General features: G+C 40.8%; 1 protein-coding gene across 4 annotated transcripts; it reads left to right on the top strand.

Moving 5' to 3' along the window:
• Positions 1-5,908: 5,908 nt before the first annotated feature.
• SIAH1 (siah E3 ubiquitin protein ligase 1) lies at positions 5,909-19,905 on the top strand. 4 transcript variants are annotated; one of them, XM_063313265.1, is made up of 2 exons: positions 5,909-6,010; positions 18,411-19,905. In XM_063313265.1, exon 2 carries the CDS (start codon positions 18,413-18,415, stop codon positions 19,259-19,261), a length of 849 nt encoding a protein of 282 aa, XP_063169335.1. In that variant the 5' UTR covers positions 5,909-6,010; positions 18,411-18,412; the 3' UTR covers positions 19,262-19,905. The 4 variants fall into 4 exon arrangements, with proteins under 4 accessions (XP_063169335.1, XP_063169337.1, XP_063169336.1 ...); XM_063313267.1 differs by lacking the exon at positions 5,909-6,010 and adding an exon at positions 6,247-6,308; XM_063313266.1 differs by lacking the exon at positions 5,909-6,010 and adding an exon at positions 7,267-7,397.
• Positions 19,906-20,755: the final 850 nt, after the last annotated feature.

The following is a 20,755-nucleotide window of genomic DNA, read 5'->3' as shown; positions in this document are numbered from 1 at the left end:
GACTTTTTTGACCACCCCTTGCGGACACACCTGCACTGAATTCGGTAGACGGGCCGGTATGCTTTCAAATGTGAGCCATAACATCATTTAAACGTTCATATTCAATCTTCCTACCTTGCAGCTTCATTTTAGAAAATGATGCGATCGTTACATTTAGGCACACATCCACACAATTTATCATCTGTCTTGCCTAAGACTGACCTGTCTTACAAGTCAGTCACAGGCATGGTAGTTGTTGGCCTCTTAAATTGTGCCTACAAAGAAATAGCTGATGTTTCTCTCCCACCACTTAATCATCTTCAGGTTCCAGAGAAATGTTTCTACTGTGCTGAACAGCAGTAAAAATTTTATACAGCTCTAGTTTAAACAACCATTTCCCAGTGGATGGAGGAGGGGGGGGGGGTTTTGGGGGGGGGGAAGGAGGGAATTTCTAAGATGAAATGTAAACATGATTGCCTACGCTTGAAGATGCATCCAGGAGACACATAAGCAGCTTAAAGCAGATTGATTTTGCTCTATGGCCATGGAAGGTTTATTAGGGAAGAAACTGATAACTGGGGGAGACTGTGGCTTGCCTGGAATCTTGAGGACTAGCACCCCACTTCCCTACTTGTGTCAGGCCTGATTTTTGCATAGTGACCCGTTAAAACACTGTATTAAAAATGTCTTGCGGCCTATCTGTACAGTGACTCAAACTGGCAGCTGGCTGGATAGCTTCTAAGTTTCGCTTTCATTCCTCCACTTATCTAGTAGCAGGATTATTAACGTCTCTAGCGTATTGGCTCCTGTGCCTTTAACAACAGCCTGATAACCAGAAATTCATTGGGAGTCATCACACTGTTTCTTGCTGCAGAAACGCATCAAATTGATACTGCTCAGTTGCAGAGTATTTTCCTGCCAAAATGGTACAACCCTCTCACGTATCTTTTAATTGCAACTACCCACAGAAATTCTCTCCCTACAAGAGGCTGACAGGATGAAGCCACAGCCTGATGGCTTTTTAATTTCCCTGATCAGACCCACCTCTTGTTAATCCTTGCTAATTCATCAAACATGCTCTCTGCTTCTCCCCGCCTTCCTTCCTGCTGGGAAGCATCCCATTAACAAATAACAGCCTTCTCCTCTTCTGGCTGCTTCCAGATGTGCTGATCTTCTTTTACTGGGGCAGAAAAGGACAATAAATAATTGTAAATTATCATCACCATCACCGTTCTTGTCATCCCCAGCCAACACACTCACACTATGCTTAACGGAGATGGCAAGGCGTTGTAAGGCATTGCCATAAAGGGTACCAGTCTGGCAATGCTTCTGATTCCCAGCCAATAAGCAGGAGAGGCCTACAGCTCACCACTTTCTTGTTATGGTAAAGGTAAAGGTAAAGGTTTCCCTTGACGTAAAGTCCAGTCGAGTCCGACTCTAGGGGGCGGTGCTCATCTCCGTTTCTAAGCCTTGGAGCCGGCGTTGTCATAGACACTTCCGGGTCATGTGGCCAGCATGACGACTCGGAACGCCGTTACCTTCCCGCCGAAGCGGTACCAATTAATCTACTCACATTTGCATGTTTTCGAACTGCTTGGTGTGCAGGAGCTGGGACGAGCAACGGGAGCTCACCCCGCCGCGCGGTTTCGAACCGCCGACCTTCCGATCGACAGCTCAGCGGTTTAACCCGCAGCGCCACCGCGTCCCTTGTTATGGATGTGCCACATAATGCCTCTTCTCATCCCCTCGGGCCAGCTTGATCAAGATTCCGATAACTTCACATCTTACCGAACAGGATATTTATTTTCTTCCACACAGATGTTCAGACAATGCCAGGGCACCCACTGTTGCTCCTATGGAGACTGGGAGAAAATCACTTTCCAGCAGTCTCCACCAAAAACCGCAGGCAGAGTTGGGAAAGGATTATAACTGATTGTTTCATCAGATACCATTGCCGTGTCTTTCACTCCTGTGCATGCACACAAGTTAAAACATTCGATGGAAGAAGATATTTTTATGGAGTTGAGAGATAAAAAATTTTTTCGGGCTGAGCTATGAATGGAGCATTTTCCAAAAGAATTATGTGTTCAGAACAGAGAAGATGGGGAAGACCTGAGAATTGCCTTGAAGAGAAGAGCTTAAGAGAGGTTTGTATTTAATGTTCTGTTTGCTTTGGAATATACTGTATATTTATCCTTGCACGGATGAAGACTTTTGAGCTGGAAGTCAGGAACAGAAATCCTTCCAAAGAAGGGCAATGGTCAAAGAACCAGCTCCTTGAGGACAAGATAATATGACACTGTAGCTGTCTAGGAAGCAACATTTTAATAAGGAGAACACTGCCAGCAATGCTCAATATTACCATAGTAAATTGGATGGTTTACATAATCCTACTGTATTAACTTTCATCGAATTATCCTTGCTTTCGAGCAGTCAGTGCTTGCCAGATGTATCTCATGAGGCCAGGATAAGATGACAATGATGATGGATTATCAGAGAATAAGAAGCTAGTGTGCTGCAAGCTTTCTTCTATAACAGTAAAGGGAAGAGGGGTGCCTTCTTCTGACAAAACCTTTTCTTCCTAGTTATTCATCCCAAGGAACATTACGCTCTAGGCTTCTTCAGCACTTGGATGCACAAAATATGTCTGTTTTAGAGTCCTCTCAATCCTCTAGTACAAAAAAATTGCTGCTTTGATTTCCTCTGGTTTTCTTTAAGAGTTACTGATCCATAAGCAGAGCTATCCTCTTCTCCTATAGGTTGGACTTATATGTGCCTAGTACAAACCCTGATGATATCACACATAACATGACACCATCATACAAATGGCACAAATTATGCAATTTGTGTCATAAAATCAAGACACATGTGAAAGCTGTTCTGGATGCCTATGGCCGATATATTCCTGTGGGCTAAGCACTCAAGGTCTCAATCTCCAGGAAATGAGGGAGGATGTCGCACAGCATGGTCAAAAAGTCAAGATGGTGGCCACAATGATGAGATCAAAGGTCCACACATAAAAAATGGACAGAGCTTCAGTCGCATTGTTGCAGCCACCATCTTGACTTTTTTGACTATTTATTTATCTATCTATCTATCTATCTGTCTGTCTGCCTGTCTATCAGATTTATAAGTGCCCATCTCCCCCCTAGGAGGGACATTTGAACTATACTCTGCAGATACCACTGAACAGAAGCAGAAGCATTGTGTGTGATTATACCTTGCAACGGGTCTGAAGGCCTGGCTTTTCAGGATCCAATTTAACAGTTCCCCATCTTGTTCTCCCTGACTCAAGGACAATTTGAAAGCCAGGGGCACGAGACCCAGAAGCTGGCAATTTGTATCAAGAAGTCCTAGAATGTCATGTCTTGAAACCCCAGCTTGTTCCAGTCATCCCTCTACAAATAACTTGTGAAGATTTGTAACCCCATATAATACAGTCAGAAAACCATCTAGGAGTCAAAGAGAGGAAGATGCATATTACTTCAGGCAAACTAACTGCAACAAGATCCATCACATTGTTCATTAGCTATCTGAAACTCATGTTCCAGACAGCAACATTCAATCATTCATGAAAACGATAAACAAAAGCTAAATAAATTTTAAAGATCCTCCAACACTAGATTGTGATAAGCTGCAGGCTTCTGTATTCCAGCCTGTTAGACCCTTACACTCACCCAGCTGGTACTTTTTAAAATCTAACCAACAAGAAGAACCAGGCCTTCCTCTTACGTAGCTCAGTTACAACACAATTGCACGTGGCATTCTGTGGCTCTGCCTCTATGGATGTCCAAATTCCTAGAAATACTCTGGTGTTAACTCTTTCTAGCTCCAGTAAAGGTGACCCAGATGTTCTTCCTCTAGTATAATTTTAATAATCAGACTTCTAAGGTGGTGCCTCATACCAAAGGATGTCTCTATCCGATGACTCAAAACCTTTCAAAACATTACTTTATCTTTTCTAATATATGCAGATGGAAAGAACACTTTTTCCTCTGTTATCTTCATATCTTTCATTTACCACAACTTAAGATTCATTTGTTATACAATGGTCCAGTTGCCTCCCTAACTTCTTTCTGGACATTTGAATGCTTAATTTTTATATACTGTATATATTACTGATACTACTATGCCTATCTGGTTATTAACTGTCCCCATTTCTGTTTCTGATGCACGTTTATACCATATTCTTTTTTGTTCTCATTTGCAAAGCACCCACTTTTAAACCTTTGCTGTGTTGCTTTTTAACTATGGTGGTAGACTTAGTAATCTTTTCTCATCTGTGGTTCTCCTTTCTTTCTATGTTAACTGCATATTTTAGTACAGTTGGGATTCTTTTTTCAGTTACAATTTGCCCACCCCAAGCTCCAGACCTGTGTGGTTCTTCAGAATATGGAACAGGCAATAGAAGCACTATGAGTCTCATTAATTCAGCTCTATGTAAAAAGATATTCAGCCCTATTGACAGAAGGGATTACAAGCAATAATGTTTTTCCTGAACCCGACCTGCTAAAACATATTCATAGAAAGAGCTGGATATCTTTGAAGTGGAGGAGATTAAGAGGAAGGCAGTGATAGGTGTCTTCAAATACCTGAAAGGCTATCCTGCAGAAAGGGTGTCTAGTATTTATCTTCGCTTTAGGTAATCTTGTGGCCTAGATGTTTTAAACTACAACCCCACTGAAACTTCAGAAGTATGGTCATATGGTCAAGGACAATAGAAGTTGCTGTTTTGAAACTGGCTACTTTCTCTATAGGAATCAGATTTTGAGTAAAAAAAAAAAACCTGGAGAATCTGTAAGAATCATTCAACAATGCAACAGCTTGCCTTTGGAAGTAGCAAGTTCTCCTTCGCTGGAGATCCTGATGCAGAAGTTGATGGACCATTGTATCCTCCATTTCAGATGAGAGATTGGATCAGATGACCCCCAGATCCCTCTTATCACTAAACCCTTTTGAGTTTCCCAATACCCCACCTGAAGCTGAACGAGGGTCTTGCAGTTAAGTCTGCTAAGTCTTTGTTGGAAAAAGGCTTTCATTTGGCTTCCCTTGCTTGCCAATTTCTGGAGTGTTGTCCACTCATGATAAAAGGTATTGCTGTTGCACTCAAGCATAGCCATCTGAAATGCTGCCTAATTTTGTAAATATTTTCTCCTCATTTTTACACTTCCTGTCCCAAAGCCCCTAAATGCAATAGAGAAAAGGGACAAATAAAAAGAAATCAAGTTCTAGGACATTATTTGAAGGGACTAAAGGTCAAGATTGTTAAAACTAAAAGGAAGGAATATAAAGTTGGTCTATTTGATCAAGGTTAAAATAGATACAGTTATCTCTGGTAACCCTTAATGGACATTTGTTGATCAGGACTGAAATGATAAGGCTTGAAGGATTTGTTTATAGATAAGAGATGGGATATGGGAAGAAGAGATCATTTGTTGTATTTTAAGAGAAGATGATAAGTTATTGAAATTAATTTATTTTAAAAAGACAATTCAATTTCCCTGTTTTTCACATGAAGGTGAAAAGCAGTGCATTAAGTGGTTCCATTTGTACAGTAAGAGTTAAATGACCAAAATAAAGGGCAAAAGTGAGTTTTTGAAAAATATATAAATCTGAAGGACCACTTTCCTAAATAAAGGACTGTCCTTTCTAAGAAAGGACGTATGGGCACTGCATATATGAAATGGGTGGCTATATACATCTGTATAATAATTTTTCTTTTATTTTTTTCTTGAGCCGGGTGTTCTGCTGGGTTGGTAGAATAAGCCACCATTGCTGGACTATAATCCATGGTTTCTTCGCAAGGACCGACTCACCCCCCCCAAGGTCTCCTCCCTCCCTCCCTAACGGCAAGCCAGGTTCGAGTGCGCCTGCGCGTCAGGTGAAAGGGGCGGGGCAGTTGGCGGCAGCCTCGCAGCTGCCTTGGGAGGGCAGTGCCCGCAAAGCGGGTGCGCGCGCAGCCGCCGGAGAGCTCCTTCGTGCCCCCCTCCTGTCTCGGCCGCGCTTCGGAGAGAAGGGGTCGCCTCGTTCGGTCGGTCGCCTTTTTTCATTCTTCTCCTTCTTTCTTTTTAATCCTCGTCGGCTCGTTGTTTCGTAGCGCCCGCCCGTTCGCCCGCCCGCGAGTCCCCGTCGGAGACTAGAGGAGCCACGCAGCGCCGGCCGGCCCGCCTCCCCGCCTCGCTCCCTTTTTGTTTGTGTGTTTGCTGCCTCCCTCCCGCCTCCTTTTCTCCTCCTCCTCGCCCTCAGCGACGCCCGCTCGCTCCTCGCGGTCTCTCCGGGTGGGAGCCAGGCCGCGGCTCAGCCCAGCTCAGCCCAGCCAGCGCCCACAGGTGAGGAGGGAAGGAAGGCCGCCGCGCCGTCCAACTCTCGGCCCGGCCCGCGACTGCGGCGCTCCCCTCGCCGCGGCGTAGCGGCGCGCGCGGCCCTGCTTTGAGGGCAACGCCAGCCGGGCCTGGCGAAGCGGGGGCGCCCCAGGCCGGCCCGCCTGCCCCTCCCTCTCTCGGCTTAAGGGGGGGGAGCCCGGACGAGGCGGAAGGCCGGCCGGCCGGCCGGGAGGGATGCTGGCGACGGAGGAGGAACCAGGCCGCGGAACAAAAGCGGCTGCTCCGGCGGCGGGGAGGGGAGGGAGAAGGGTCGCCCCGAGCTGGGCTGCGCGTCGGAGGGTCGCAGGCCGAGGTGTGGGGCGGCCGAGACGGGCTCGTGCGCTGCGGCTGGGACGGAGCGAGGGGGTTCCCCTGCGCCCCCCCCACCCCACCCCACCCCACCGTTTAATAGTTAACTTAGTTTTGATGGTAGACTGCCTTGCAACAGGCCAGTCTTTGTGAGATGGAGAAGCAGAAGCTCTGTGTGTGTGTGTGTATGTATACATTTATCTCTATCTCTGTTCATCTAATCTGTCCACCATCTATCTATCCTATCTGTCTGTCTATCCACCATCTATCTATCCTATGTACCATCTAGCCTTGTCTGTCTGTCTGTCTGTCTGTCTATCGGATTGTAGCCTTATGGCTGAGAAAGACTAAGGTGCCCTTTCGCACCTCCTTCCTTTTTTTCTCTTCTTTGGCCCAGCCTTCATTCTTGTTCTAAAAAAGGGGGTGGTGGTGGATTGTTTTATAACCCTTCCTCTTCTCATGCCTGTCTTTAGAAAATATACTTCTTTGATCCAGGGGTTTGCCCTTTGGACAGTTTATGAATGCAGAGAGAAAGGGCCAAGGGAAGCTCAATTGCTTCTCTTTTTCTGGGCCCATTAAAAAAAAAAGCAGCTGCTGGATGGCAGTTCTGCATTTTGGCTTCAGGATAAATCACAGTCCTTTTCAGAGGTGGTTTCCCTTTGGTGGAGTGAGGTCAGAAGTGCAGCTTGACTATAGACTGATTACCTGGAAGTAAATCCCACTGGGTTGAGTAGAGCTTCCTCCCAGGTAAGTGTGCCTGGGACTGTAGCTCTGGTTATAAACTGTGCTGGATTTTTGCAGGCTGTCCCCATCCCTAATTGTCTTACCAGAGATTCCCAAAGACAGGGGCATTCTAGATCTCCTTTCTTTCTTTCCACCTTAGTTCACTTCTCTGGTGCTCCCCAGTTCTTACATTATGCCATGCCTGCCTATGATACACATTGCTATGTTTCTTTGATGTACATACACAGTTGTATCATATTTTATCTTTGTAGAGTAAGGGGGAACAATTCAGGGCTGAATTTGCCTTGTGAAAAATTTGGTACGTGCCACAGGTACTGAAACTGAGGGTGTTGAAATCAAGAAAACTTTCCATTTCCTCCCCAAATAAACGAAATTGTAAACGTCAAAGAAAGGCTTGCAGTGTGTCACAGGGAACTTGCATTTGTAAATATAAGTCCAGCTATCCCTTGGGCTGTGCAAGATAGTTGAATAATTTGGATCTTGGCCATTGCTTTTAAAGATAGCAGCATCCTTCACTATTGTGGAATCAGTGGAATGCATGGACACATTTTCTATTTTAACTACAGATAAGCAAAGTAACTTTTGTTCAGTTCAAAGCTTACACGTGTAGTTTGAAAGATTCAATACGTTTTTGTTTTATGTTTATAACTCTTAAGAATCTTTGAATCATATTAAAATGTGGCTTCTTTTGAGAGCAGATTATGGAATGGTGTTAAATGGTAATAGTAATCACCAGTCTGAGTTTGTTGTATTGTTATTTTCTAACTTTTCTCTCTGCTGTTTTGTTTGGTCTATGTATTAAATCATTTTGTATTGCTTGCAAAAGTGACAGTACTGATATCCTGTGTTGACAGATGAAGGGTACTGCAGGAATACTGCACTTTCTCAGTACCAGACTTAAAAAGCAAGCATAAGGCTCCTAGGTATATCTTGCACTGAGATTAGTTTTTGATTTTTCTTTAAATCCTGATCAACTGCGCCACACATTGATTTCTTACGTTAATTATATATAAAGATAGTTCATTTCTTTTCTAGATATAAATAATAGCTTAACTGAAAGAAAAAAATGCAAGCAAGTTGAAACTTCCGCAGTTCTAACTATGGAATTTGAAGACAAATTCATTCCTCATTGGAACTTGCTTATAATGAATTTGCTTTGAAATTAATGCAGATAGGACCTTCAGAAATATGCATATATAAATTGCAGGCCAAACGTAAATCGCTCCTAGTGATTATATATATAACCGCCCAGAGTCCCCCGTATGAGGGAGATGGGCGGTGATAAAAATATGGTAAATAAATAAATTTATGGTTTGTAAGAAGGTCATGAAAATAATTGGAAGTTCATTTCAAACTCACCAAGTATTCCAGGATTCTAAGGAGATGATGCTACACTGAAACAAAATTAAGTGTAGGTGAGCCTTTTTGTAGTTAATTGGAATATAAACTGCTCTACCTCCATCCCCCTAAAAACAATAGAGACAGGCACTTAGATATTAACTTTGATTTCCTATTGTCAGACACAAAACATCAGTTTGAGATGCTGGCCACAAGCAATTTGCACTTCAGAAATGGTTGCTAGTTCTTCAGCCTGAATCCATATACTATCTATTATCTGTTTTCATCAATTGAGTTGTGATATATCTCTTGTATTATGTAGTTTGCTAGATTAGTTTTGTTCTAGTTTGTAAGCACTTGATATATTAGGATATGTACTGAGAACTATATGTATTTCAAGTGATATCTATTCAAAAATATCTTTTTAAAGGATTTCAATAACATTGAAATGCATGTATTTATAGCCCACTTGGGTAGCAGCTTGTCACCAAATGTGGCTGAACTTGGAAAACTAAGCCTTGTTAGTACTGGATGGGAGACCACCAGGAAATATCAGGGCTGAAGGTTAGACTGGGAAGTTGGAAAAACATCCTGGGAAAAGGCAGAACTATACAATTTTTGTATTGCCAAGAAAACTTGAAGGATATGTTCATGAGGTCACCATAAATTGAATACAACGCCAAGAAGACTTGATTTGTTACTTTATACAGTATCTTAACGTTGAAAGTGTGTAAAAATAGAGTTTCTTGTGAACCTAGAAATGCCTCACAGCTTTTATATGAGAAATTGAAAGAGATTTTATTAGGTTTGTATTACAGATGTATGTGGATGGCACTATCTCTGTCTTCATTGAATGGCTAATTAACCAAGTTTCATGTGTGTGTGTGTGTGTGTGTTTGTGTATCTCCCCCAATACATACTAAAGGTTTATGCAGCATTTCTAGAGAGATGGGATTCAAGAAAAGTCTTAAACATTACTTTTCAGACTTCATGCTTGCAAGTGAAATCTCCTTTGAGTTGAACTAGACTCCTAGTGACTTATATATAGTGTTTTTGATAACAAGAAAGTGGCTTGCCTTGTTTTTTCTTTTTCAGTTTCTTAATTTAGCTTACAGCCCTGGTATTTCCTAAAGGTGTCCCATTCATATACTAACTAAACCCTGTCCTGGTTAAATTCCAAATCCAGATAAGGTCACAAGTGCTACCAGCTGAGTCTTTGTTTATGCAATTACATTCAATTTATCTCATTGATTCATTAACACATTGATTATGTTAGGACTCTGAAAAAATAGTATAGTCTTAAATAAGACATAAGTAGTAATTTCAGCATTGGTAACAGTGCATAACATGTGATCCACATAAATTTCAGTCTGCATCTTCAGAAAAGTGCAAAGAAATCCTTACTACTTGGGCCATCTTCTTTTGTTTTCTCAACTTTATTGTAATGTGTTGAGAAATACTTGAATCTCTTTCCACTGTGTTAAGAAATGGGATTAGCATTAGGGGAGGCTGTGGATTAATGGAGACTGTTTCAGAATTGTTTTACCAGAATTCTTTTTACTGAAATAAAGACTATTTAAAATGATTCCAAAATTGTAAGACCAAAATACTAATAAACAAATGCTGTGGTGGTGGTATTATCATCATTATTATATACACAACAATGTGAAATCACAGCTGCCAGTTCTTTAGCTGGTATTGCCCTTCATTCACATCAAGTTCTTCCCAATTACCTAGGATGTCCTAATGTATCATCATAGTGTATGCGCCGATCCAAGCAGTGTGGCCTTTTGTAATTGACACATGGAAATGTCAATGCACAGATTTTCTAAGTGCTGTCCAAGTTTTTTTGGAATGGCACCCAGTGTGCTGATAACCACTGCGACCACCATGGCCAGTTTATGCCATAACCTTTCAACTTCGATTTTCAGATCTTGACACTTTCTTGATACATTATTGTTGTTGCTGTTTCCCACCTTTATTTTGTATAACAGCAAACTGCTTGATATGTAGGTCTGAAATGAGTTAAGATTTAAGACTCAGCACTTCGATTTCTATTTTCAGCAAGATTTTCTCCAATAAAGAATTTAGAGATTGCAGTTTTGAATAAAACTAAAATATTATAATCATGAAATCCCTACATAATTTTAATAGCTGTATTCATTGCTGTGCTCCATATGTTTAAAAATATTGTTAAAATATTCCATGTGTGTGTGTGTGTGTGAGATTCATTTATCCTGCCTTTATTATGTTTATAAATAACTCAAAGCGGGGAACATACCTAATACTCCTATTTTATTATTAATTAATTGATTGATGTCCCCACTGCTATAATTATCATATTTTAGATTTTTAACTCCATTCTTTCTTACCTATAAAAACTTTTTGATACTTGAAAGAGTAAACCACTCACTAAGGGTCATATTCCTCCTAAATGACAAGTAGTTGTCACATTCTGACATGTAAAGCCCCCATGGAATATTCCAATGGAATATTACAGGACTTATTATGGAAGGGTGTTTCTTCAGGCAAAAGCTCAAAAGCCCTGAAAATGTCTTCATGACCCATCATTGCACAAGAGTTTCTCAAAATAGGGGATCAAGGCAGGAAATGAGAATGCAATTTTGGAGCTGGCCTGACACAAGAAAAAAAAAATATGTAGGTTTGAAGGAGGTGAAATTTTAGGCCCCCATTGCTATGTGATGACCTTCCTGTTAGCTGGTTTTCTGGAGCCTCCAGCGAACATAGCGCTGATTGTTACACAGCCTGAAATGGCCTTCCAGCCAGGAATGTACTTCCCATCTGTCTTCCTGTCCCCCTAGTCTCACCGTGCTGTTTTTAAAAGTTTAGTTTGTATCCGCTAACCATTTTTTAAAAATGGCAATTTAATTATATAAACCTATATGCAGTATTTATATAAATGCATATGCCTTTAAGTATAAAGCTGTAGGAACCCTAGGAATTCACAGCTGTTTGCTCCATGCGTCATCAGATAAGTCGTGTTGTATCTGGTGCTATTCCTGGCATTCAGTGCATCAGAGGGACAAACTTTTCTTGAAGGCTGCATGCTAAAAGTTAGTGACAGGGCCAAGACAGAAACCAGATTTGTTTTGATTTCATATAGACTTAAGTAAAATCAAATACAATTACTATTATTCTATAATCGTATGTTTAATAATTCCATTATGTCACATTAGCATTTAATAACTTTTGGGGAGATCCTTGGAGGCTTACTCAAGGCTTTCAAAGGGCATTTGTGGCTCTTGGATCAGGGGTATACATCTCTTTTTGCCTGCCTATATTGACTGCGAAGTGTGTTGTTCTCTCTCTCCTTTGCATTAAAGAAGCCTGGAATTTTGTCACCCTAAGTTGATCTACTGAGATTTGTCTTGCTCGTCTTTACCTGAACAATCTCAGTAGAAATTACTGCTCATCTATCTCAGGGGTGTGTGTGTGTGTTTTAAATACATCCAAGTATAAAGAGTAATTCTCATGGGAAGTCTCCTTGGTCTGTATAAAATGTCTTGTATTCCATTCTTGGCATTTCCAGGTATGGCAGGGACTCTTTTGTAACTGTCGGCCTATGGACAACATGGAGAGGACCAGTGGTCTGAATAATCATAAAAGGGATTGTTTATTTCAAAATAGTGTCCATATTATAGTTTAGTGAGTTGAGCTTATCTAGGGACTTGCATGGGGATATCCATGCAATTTTCTTGCTATTGTATACAAGAGATTTGCTGCTGTCTCTTTGAGAATATTGTTTTGATTTTTCACTCTAGCCTGCCATCCTGGGATTTCCTGGTGGTCTCCCCTCCAAGTATTAATCAGGTCTGAGCATGCTTAGCTTCTGAGCCCAGATAGAGTCTGCCACCTGCTGGACCTTTCTGGGAATAGGAAAGGAGAAGGTTAAGCTTAGCTGCTGGATAAATCACCTGATTGGCTTCACAGAAGTCGTCTGCCTTCGCTGCTCTTTCTGTTTTATATTAAACCATCTTTGCAAGAAGGCCACTAATTAAACTCACCAGCTGCTTTTGGAGACAGTCTGGTTGTCGGAGGGGGCGGGCCGGTGGAGTCCAGGGCTGTAGTTTGCATTTTGCCTTGAGCTCGTCTTCTAGTCTAGCTGTGGCTGGGGAAGGGCCTAGGGCTCCTTTTCCAGCTTTTCCTTTCCTTTCCTGCATTAAGCACGCTCTGCTTTGATGGAGGCCTGCACTAGTTGGCTGCGTGCAGAGTCCAGCTGGTCACGTGAGACTGGCACGCCCGTTGGCTGGCCAGCTAGCCTCTTCCTTCCTTAGGCCGAGGTGAGGCACCGCCTCCGTTCCGTGGCTCCCTCCCGGGTGTGTATCAGGAGCCGAAGAATAGCCAACTCAGGGTTCCTTCAGCAGCCAGTGGCTTTGCTGCACAAGGCACTGGACTGAATTCTGGAGCTGCTGCTGCTGCATTTGGATTTGTGCTGTCGCTAGATCAGACTTCGGAGATCACACAAGATAACAAATAGGCTGGGTGGTGGAAGTGGAAATGCAGGAACCATTATAAGAAGCTTTTCTGATCAAAGTGGATCTAACTGGAGACTGGCTGGATTTGCAACTCTATGGTGGCTCGCCTTTCCCCCCTTCCTTTTCCCAGTTGGATTACTTCGGAAACTTTGCTGAAAAGAAGTGTTGGGTTTCCACGCCCTGGCCCTGTTCGAGAAACTGCCTGCCTTTCATGGATTTGTGCCCCCTTCTGGGTATTGTGTTTGCGCCGGCTGTCTGCAAGCCTAGGAATTTCCAGGAGGGGCCTCTGTTGTGGATTGTTTTTGTTTCTATGGAGAAACGCAATGAGCTGTTTTACTCCTGATGACTGGGAAATCCGCCTTCAGTTTTTTGTATGCGTGGAAAGGAGTACTCGATACATGTCTGCCAGGAAATAAAAGCAACAAAAGAAAAGGTAGCACATTTTTAAATTGGCCTTGTTCGGAGCCTCATATCCAAGAGTCCTAGAAGTCTGCTGTTGCCTGGCATATCTCAGGCATTTGTTGTATCTGTTTGTTTTAAGGGAATGTGAGAAACACCTCAGCAGATGGTAATTTAGTTGAATTAGTCCTTGCTCTAAGTAGTAGAACCACCTATCGCAAATAAAAACTTCACATCTTTAAATGGAAATAGAATCGCTGCTAATGTTTCCTTTAGCTTAAAATTCACTATATGTCTGACATGTGACAAAGAAAGAGAGGAATCACTATGCATATGTTTATGTTCTCTACAGTACCAAGTAACTCCATCACTTTGGAATTTAGCATGCCCTGAAACAGTATGCCAAAGAAATATAATTTGGCAATTTGTATCTGAATTCTTGAAAGCCTTCCAAGGACTGATCCCAATTCAAAATCATTATCTTTCTTGTCAGAATATTTTGGAGAAGAGTGGGCTCATAGTTTCTTGACTGACTGTACCTGATTTTTTTTTCCTAGTACCAAAACACAGCAGATTCCTAAGTGTTCCCCCCTTCTGCTAGAGCAGAAGTCCTAAAAATAACTGTGCATAATATAATTTTGGAATCTAACAAGTAGATAGTATTGTCACATAATTTCCGACTGTTGAGAACCAGGGGCTTTTAGTATAGGTTGCAAGTAAAGCTTTGATGTGGTCAGAAAACAGATTTATGTACATTGTATAATGTTTGAGATCTGTTTTACAATTGGGCATGATCTGACAAGCTCCATGATAACGAGGCAGGATCCCACATTTAACCACACCCTGTCATTTGTATTTTGAGAAGGTATACAAAATACTTAAAAGTGGTGAGTCACTGGCTGATTCTCTTGCTGGATAAAGATCAGCTTCAGTTCTCTACTCTCAGCACAGCAGGCTTTTGCATATATTTCTATTTGATATTGATGCATTTTGTTTTTGAAGATTTAAAGAATTGGGGAGGGGGATAAAAATGGACAGCATTGTAATTTCAGCTGTTAATAACTGGTAATTTGCATGTGTAAATATTTTAATTAATATAACATGGTATTAAATCTGGCCTATAGATAAAGGCAGTAGGGAAAGGTAATTGGAATCTCTGATTTTTTTTTCATGTAGTACTTCATATAACTGTTTGACAGTAATTTATACTTGGAATGTTACTGTTTTGGACCCAGAAGTGCTTTAAAAACATTTAATAATAAAGCATGAGCCGTATAATAGTGGGGCTAATTCTTCCTATCAACCAATAATCTACTAATGTGAGCACCATTATACTTAAAGAATTGGGAAATTAGTTTCTCATTAGGTCAAATAAGAATTTAGTACTTTAATAACATGCCCGGATTTTGTAACCTCTAGGAATGAAAAATCAGGTCAAGTAAGCTAGATTTTAAGTTCGCAAAACATGTTTTTAGTAAAGTCAGTTCAGTTTAAATTTAAAGAAAGAGCCAACATGATACACTGGTTGGGGTGCTGGATGATGACTCAAGATTAGGTTCAAGTCCACACTCAGCCATGGAAACTCACAACCTCTTTTCCCATTATACTTCACAGGATATTGTGAGGATAAAACTGGAGAAAGTACTATATATGGCAGGAAAGGAGTTAAATGAATAAATAGAAACTTGCACCTGACTAGCTAGATGACTATGATGGTGATCAGCTTCATCCACAGTGATAAGATTTCATCACACAAGGGCTTTCTCTTCTGGCAAAAGATTGGTAAAATGCAAGCTAAAAAGTTATTTTAAGCAAGCTCAATAAAACAGCCTGTAAAACATATGTACTAATACGTTTAATACAGCTTTATATATTCTGTTCCAAGAGGCCACCCAAATAAAATGTTTATAATTGGCAGAGAATCTGATTAGAAAACTTTTCTAGAGCATGCTCTTGTCAACATAGATAAACAGAAAATGTGTATGAGAATGAGTTGCCTTCCTCACTTTTCAAGAGTCAGTGTTACTAGATTCTTGATGGATTCTATAAATTGTGGGAATTGTTCTATAGTAAGTGTAAACCTGATGATTAATCTCTTGGTGTACTAAATAATTAGGGTTGAGCTTTGATAGACTTGATAAAGTAGTTGAGAGTACTTGCTGTATGATTAAAGGGTGTGGAAACATGATTTCTAAATCATTCTACAGGATTGAGAGGTTCTTGTACCTGTATTTTGAAATACGTGGCCTGGTTGAGTGTGGTTGTATGTGTGTAATGCCCAGCTTTTTGGGTGTGGGTACTTCACACAACAGGGTATCCAAATACATGTTTGACCATCCCCTCACTATAGTACATTTGATTTAAGGAAAGTCTGCTTGGTCAGAAAACAGTTCTGGAGGAAATTTATTCTGAGTTTAATACATACACAAGAGGCATTTCCTCCTCTTCTTTTTTTAACAAAAAGGATAAATGTCTTCCCAAGATGGTACATGTTGCCCTTGCTTTTTTAATTACAACAGCTGAAACATAGCAGTACTTTGTTTTAACCATGTTTTCTTAGATTCCTGGAGGAACCTGCTGCCAAGTAAATTGGGGCATTGTTTTAATTTGAATACTTTAACTGCTGAATCCTACCCATTAATTGGCTTAAGTATTTTCACCATAGTTTGCTAGAGCTTGCACATGTTTCTTGGTATGCACAGTGAGACTTCTAGCAGCCCACTGAGGTTAGCTATATTTAGATATAGGTATTTAATAGTGTTTCAGCCACACCAAAAATGTAGCCAGATGGCCAGGGAAATATTTTATGAAAATATTCTGATTAGTATGAAAAACAAATGTAAACTGTCATGCTGTTTGAAATGTGGCGCCTTCACAATATTGATGTTTTCGTCCCTCGTGTTTAAGAAGAAACTACTTTTCTATCTTCAGTTTAAATCCCTGCAAAGCATAACATGCTGAAACGTTGGCTAAGGGTGCTGCTGCTGCTACTCCTGTGCATAATGCCATCGCTTGCCTCCTGGGTGATTGTCACTAAGGTGAGAGCAATCTCTGCACTGCAAGTGGCCTGGCAGAATGGCCAATTATCACCCAGGGTGTCTTGAGGAAAGGCTCTCAATGTATCTGGAAGCAGGTTTCTTCAGCAGCGCAAAGCTACCCAGGGAAGCTTTTTATTTTTAGCTAGCAGCTGATTTGGTGATGTTCAAAAATCTTGACTGATCTCCATTATATTATTAGCAATGGGCATTTTCTGTCAGTTAAGGATTTCTCTATTTGGGGTAAAAAGATGCCATAAAACAAGCCAATTTTGATGACAAACACTGCTGGATTTCGCTCATAGTTTTGGCAAAAATATTGTGGCTACGTTGTGTTTTTGTGCTGTCTAGGGTGTGGCTACAATCACAAGTTTGGGACCTCTGAAAAGAAGCTTTCTTGATAATCCCAATTCCGGGGTGTGTGTGCATTACTCACAGATCCTTTTTAGTCAAGCAAATCATAATCAGAGTCCCCCTTTGGGGGGAGATGGGTGACAGAAATTTTATATATATATATATAAAATTATATATATATATATATATATATATATATATATATATATATATATAACTGGGACGCGGTGGCGCTGCGGGTTAAACCGCTGAGCTGTCGATCGGAAGGTCGGCGGTTTGAAACCGCCCGGCGGGGTGAGCTCCCGTTGCTCGTCCCAGCTCCTGCTCACCTAGCAGTTCAAAAACATGCAAATGTGAGTAGATCAATAGGTACCACTTCGGCGGGAAGGTAACGGCGTTCCGTGAGTCATGCTGGCCACATGACCCGGAAGTGTCCTATGGACAACGCCGGCTCTAAAGGCTTAGAAACGGAGATGAGCACCGCCCCCTAGAGTCGGACACGACTGGACTTTCCGTCAAGGGAAACCTTTACCTTTATATATATATATAAATAAAACATTTTGCCATACAAAATAATTTTTTTGAGTTACTTCTTGATACCTTAATTTGTTGCTTTATAAACTTCATAGGTACTTGGGCTGAAATGCAGGCTTACTTAAATATATTTGCATTCTGTTGTTTTCAGTGAGACATAAAAGTGCCTGAGGGTATCCCTTATGTTTTAAGGAACAGCATGAGGTGGGCACTGTTCCCAGATATTAAATAGAGTAACATTTTGTATTAATGGGTCACCTAGTGAAATTGATTAGTGAAGACATTCAGTGTTGACAAAAGAAGGTATCACTTCACACAATATTAAATATGTGGAATTCATACTCAGTGATGATATTCACTGGCTTAAGAAAGGCATTTAAAAAAATAGATTAAAAGTATCCTGAATCAGCTTACTAGAGTTGGTATTTAAACAAGCATTCTTTTTAAATATTAACTTTGTTAAGATCATAACAATGCTTGAGGAAAAAATGGGAGAAGTGCTCATATAGTGATTCCATTTCAGGTAAAACCTGTTGCTGTTATCAAAACCGCCACTATCTTTCAGAGGGCCTTCAGAGCAGATCTGAGACCTCGCTAGAGGGTAACTCCTTTAGCAGTGGTGGCTAGGGGAAATTTCATAGGCTATACACCTCTAAAAACCAGTTGCTCAGAGAGGGATATAGCTTTTATGCTCTCTTTATCTGGAAGTGAAAAATAGTTGCTGGAGTAAACGCACTGCAGGTTCTGCGGACCAGGCCAGTCTTGCATTTGGCTGTACGTGAGATTTTTTTCCCGTAAAAATAAGATTGAGACTATATTTGCTAGTTAAAAGGAGCTCACTTTTTCCTTTTTCCTTGCAGAAATGAGTCGCCAGACTGCCACAGCACTTCCTACAGGTACCTCCAAGTGTACACCGTCCCAGAGGGTACCTGCCTTGACGGGCACCACTGCTTCCAACAATGACTTGGCCAGCCTCTTTGAGTGTCCCGTCTGTTTTGACTATGTACTGCCACCCATCCTCCAGTGCCAAAGCGGCCACCTGGTCTGTAGCAATTGTCGCCCCAAGCTCACGTGCTGCCCAACTTGCCGAGGGCCATTGGGTTCTATTCGCAATTTGGCTATGGAAAAAGTTGCCAACTCTGTACTCTTTCCTTGTAAATATGCATCCTCTGGCTGTGAGATAACTTTGCCACATACCGAGAAAGCTGACCACGAAGAGCTTTGTGAATTTAGGCCTTACTCTTGTCCCTGCCCCGGTGCGTCTTGTAAGTGGCAGGGCTCTCTGGATGCTGTCATGCCACACCTCATGCACCAACATAAATCAATAACGACGCTACAGGGAGAAGATATTGTTTTCCTTGCTACAGACATTAATCTTCCGGGAGCTGTTGACTGGGTTATGATGCAGTCTTGTTTTGGCTTTCACTTCATGTTAGTGCTGGAGAAACAGGAAAAATACGACGGTCACCAGCAGTTCTTTGCAATCGTACAGTTGATAGGAACGCGGAAACAAGCGGAAAATTTTGCTTACCGCCTTGAGCTAAATGGTCACAGGCGGCGATTGACTTGGGAAGCAACTCCACGATCAATTCATGAGGGGATAGCAACTGCCATTATGAATAGTGACTGTTTAGTTTTTGACACCAGCATCGCACAGCTTTTTGCAGAGAATGGCAACTTAGGTATTAATGTGACAATTTCAATGTGCTGAAACCCCAATCTGACATTTTCAGGGCCAGTGTCTAAAAAAAAAAAAAGAAACAAAACCTCAACCCAGTCCACTGCATTCAGTTTCGCCAAAACCGTGGTAAACATCTGACTGCTAGATGTGAACAATTGGGAGGGAGAGGCTAGCATAAATGAAGGTAAATTAATGGGAAGACTGTTCAAGTGCAGATAACAGTTGCATGTAATAACACTAATATATTTAAAGTGAGTCAGCAGTAAACCACTGAATATATATATATATATGTGTGTGTGTGTATGTATATATATATATATATATATAATTATATTATATATATACCCAAAATGGGCATCCTTTTGTATTAAGAATTGATTCTATGAAAAGTGCTGTAAAATAATTCTAAACTTCTTTGTAGATTAATTGTACTTTTGAAAAGGATACTGTTTTGTGTTTCATTTGTGTTTCTTTTGACTGACAAGCCATGCAAGGCGGTCTAGGGTTTGACCGCTGTTTCTCCCCCTCTTCCTTCTTCTTCTTTCTCCCTTGCTTCTTTTCCTCCCAAGTCACTACATAGTATTGCTGCTGTTCTTGTATAAATTTTCTGTGTATTTGCTAATTTTTATTAACTTCTAGTTTTTCATTAAATAAATGACTTTTCTTTCCTGTGATTCAGGTTTTTTCTTTTCTTTTTTTTGGAAGGGGGCCTTTTGAAATAAATTACTGGTGTCATCTTCTGATACAAAGCAAAATTGCTTATGGTAAAGGGTAGACTTCCATATATTGGTAATTTATTTTTGGGGTGTTCTTCTGCCACTGAGGATGGTGCAGTTATACATATGACTTTAATAGAGACACCATTAGACAAATTCCACAAAAGACGTTTTTTAGATTGTAGATACCATTTTATTTTGATTTCAAACTTAATTTTGAATCATTTGTTCAATAATCTAATTTATTTTAAATTAATGGGAATTTCAGGCCCATTTTCAAAGGAATTGAGATCTTGAGATACTTTGAGGTCATTCTTGTATTAATTAGTTGTGCAATACAAGAAGGCATAGTTTACAGTATTTGTAACTATAAATGCAGGCCATTCGTTTAAAGGAGACAGTTGACATAAGCTGTTTTGGTCTTTTTAAAATTCTGTCATTAAAAGAATTTCTGGCAAACTGAAAAATCTTAAGTGATGTTGGCTGTTTCATTTTTTGTTTTTGCAATAAGGGAATGGAAGCAAACTAGAATGGAATTATTCCTTGCAGTTTCTTCTTCCATGCCAAGATCCTGCCTTTCTTGCAGCAGGCTATTCTGTGAATGCTTATCTGCCTAACTTTCTTTGGGGCATTTATAGATGGGAGAAATGTGAGTTTAGAAGTGTGTTTTCTCTCGCATTTTGTATTTGTTCCTGGAAGCCATGCATTTTTGCACAGATTATGCCAATACATTGTTTTTAAAGTTACCTAAAATGAAGGAAATTCTGGGTGATAAAAGTAATTGTTCTTTTGATGGCAAACACAAGAT

The sequence above is a fragment of the Candoia aspera genome, chromosome 11, assembly GCF_035149785.1.
Source record: "Candoia aspera isolate rCanAsp1 chromosome 11, rCanAsp1.hap2, whole genome shotgun sequence".
Lineage (NCBI taxonomy): Eukaryota > Metazoa > Chordata > Lepidosauria > Squamata > Boidae > Candoia > Candoia aspera.
Note: the sequence above shows the minus strand (reverse complement) of the source record. Positions and strands in the feature narration are given on the sequence as shown.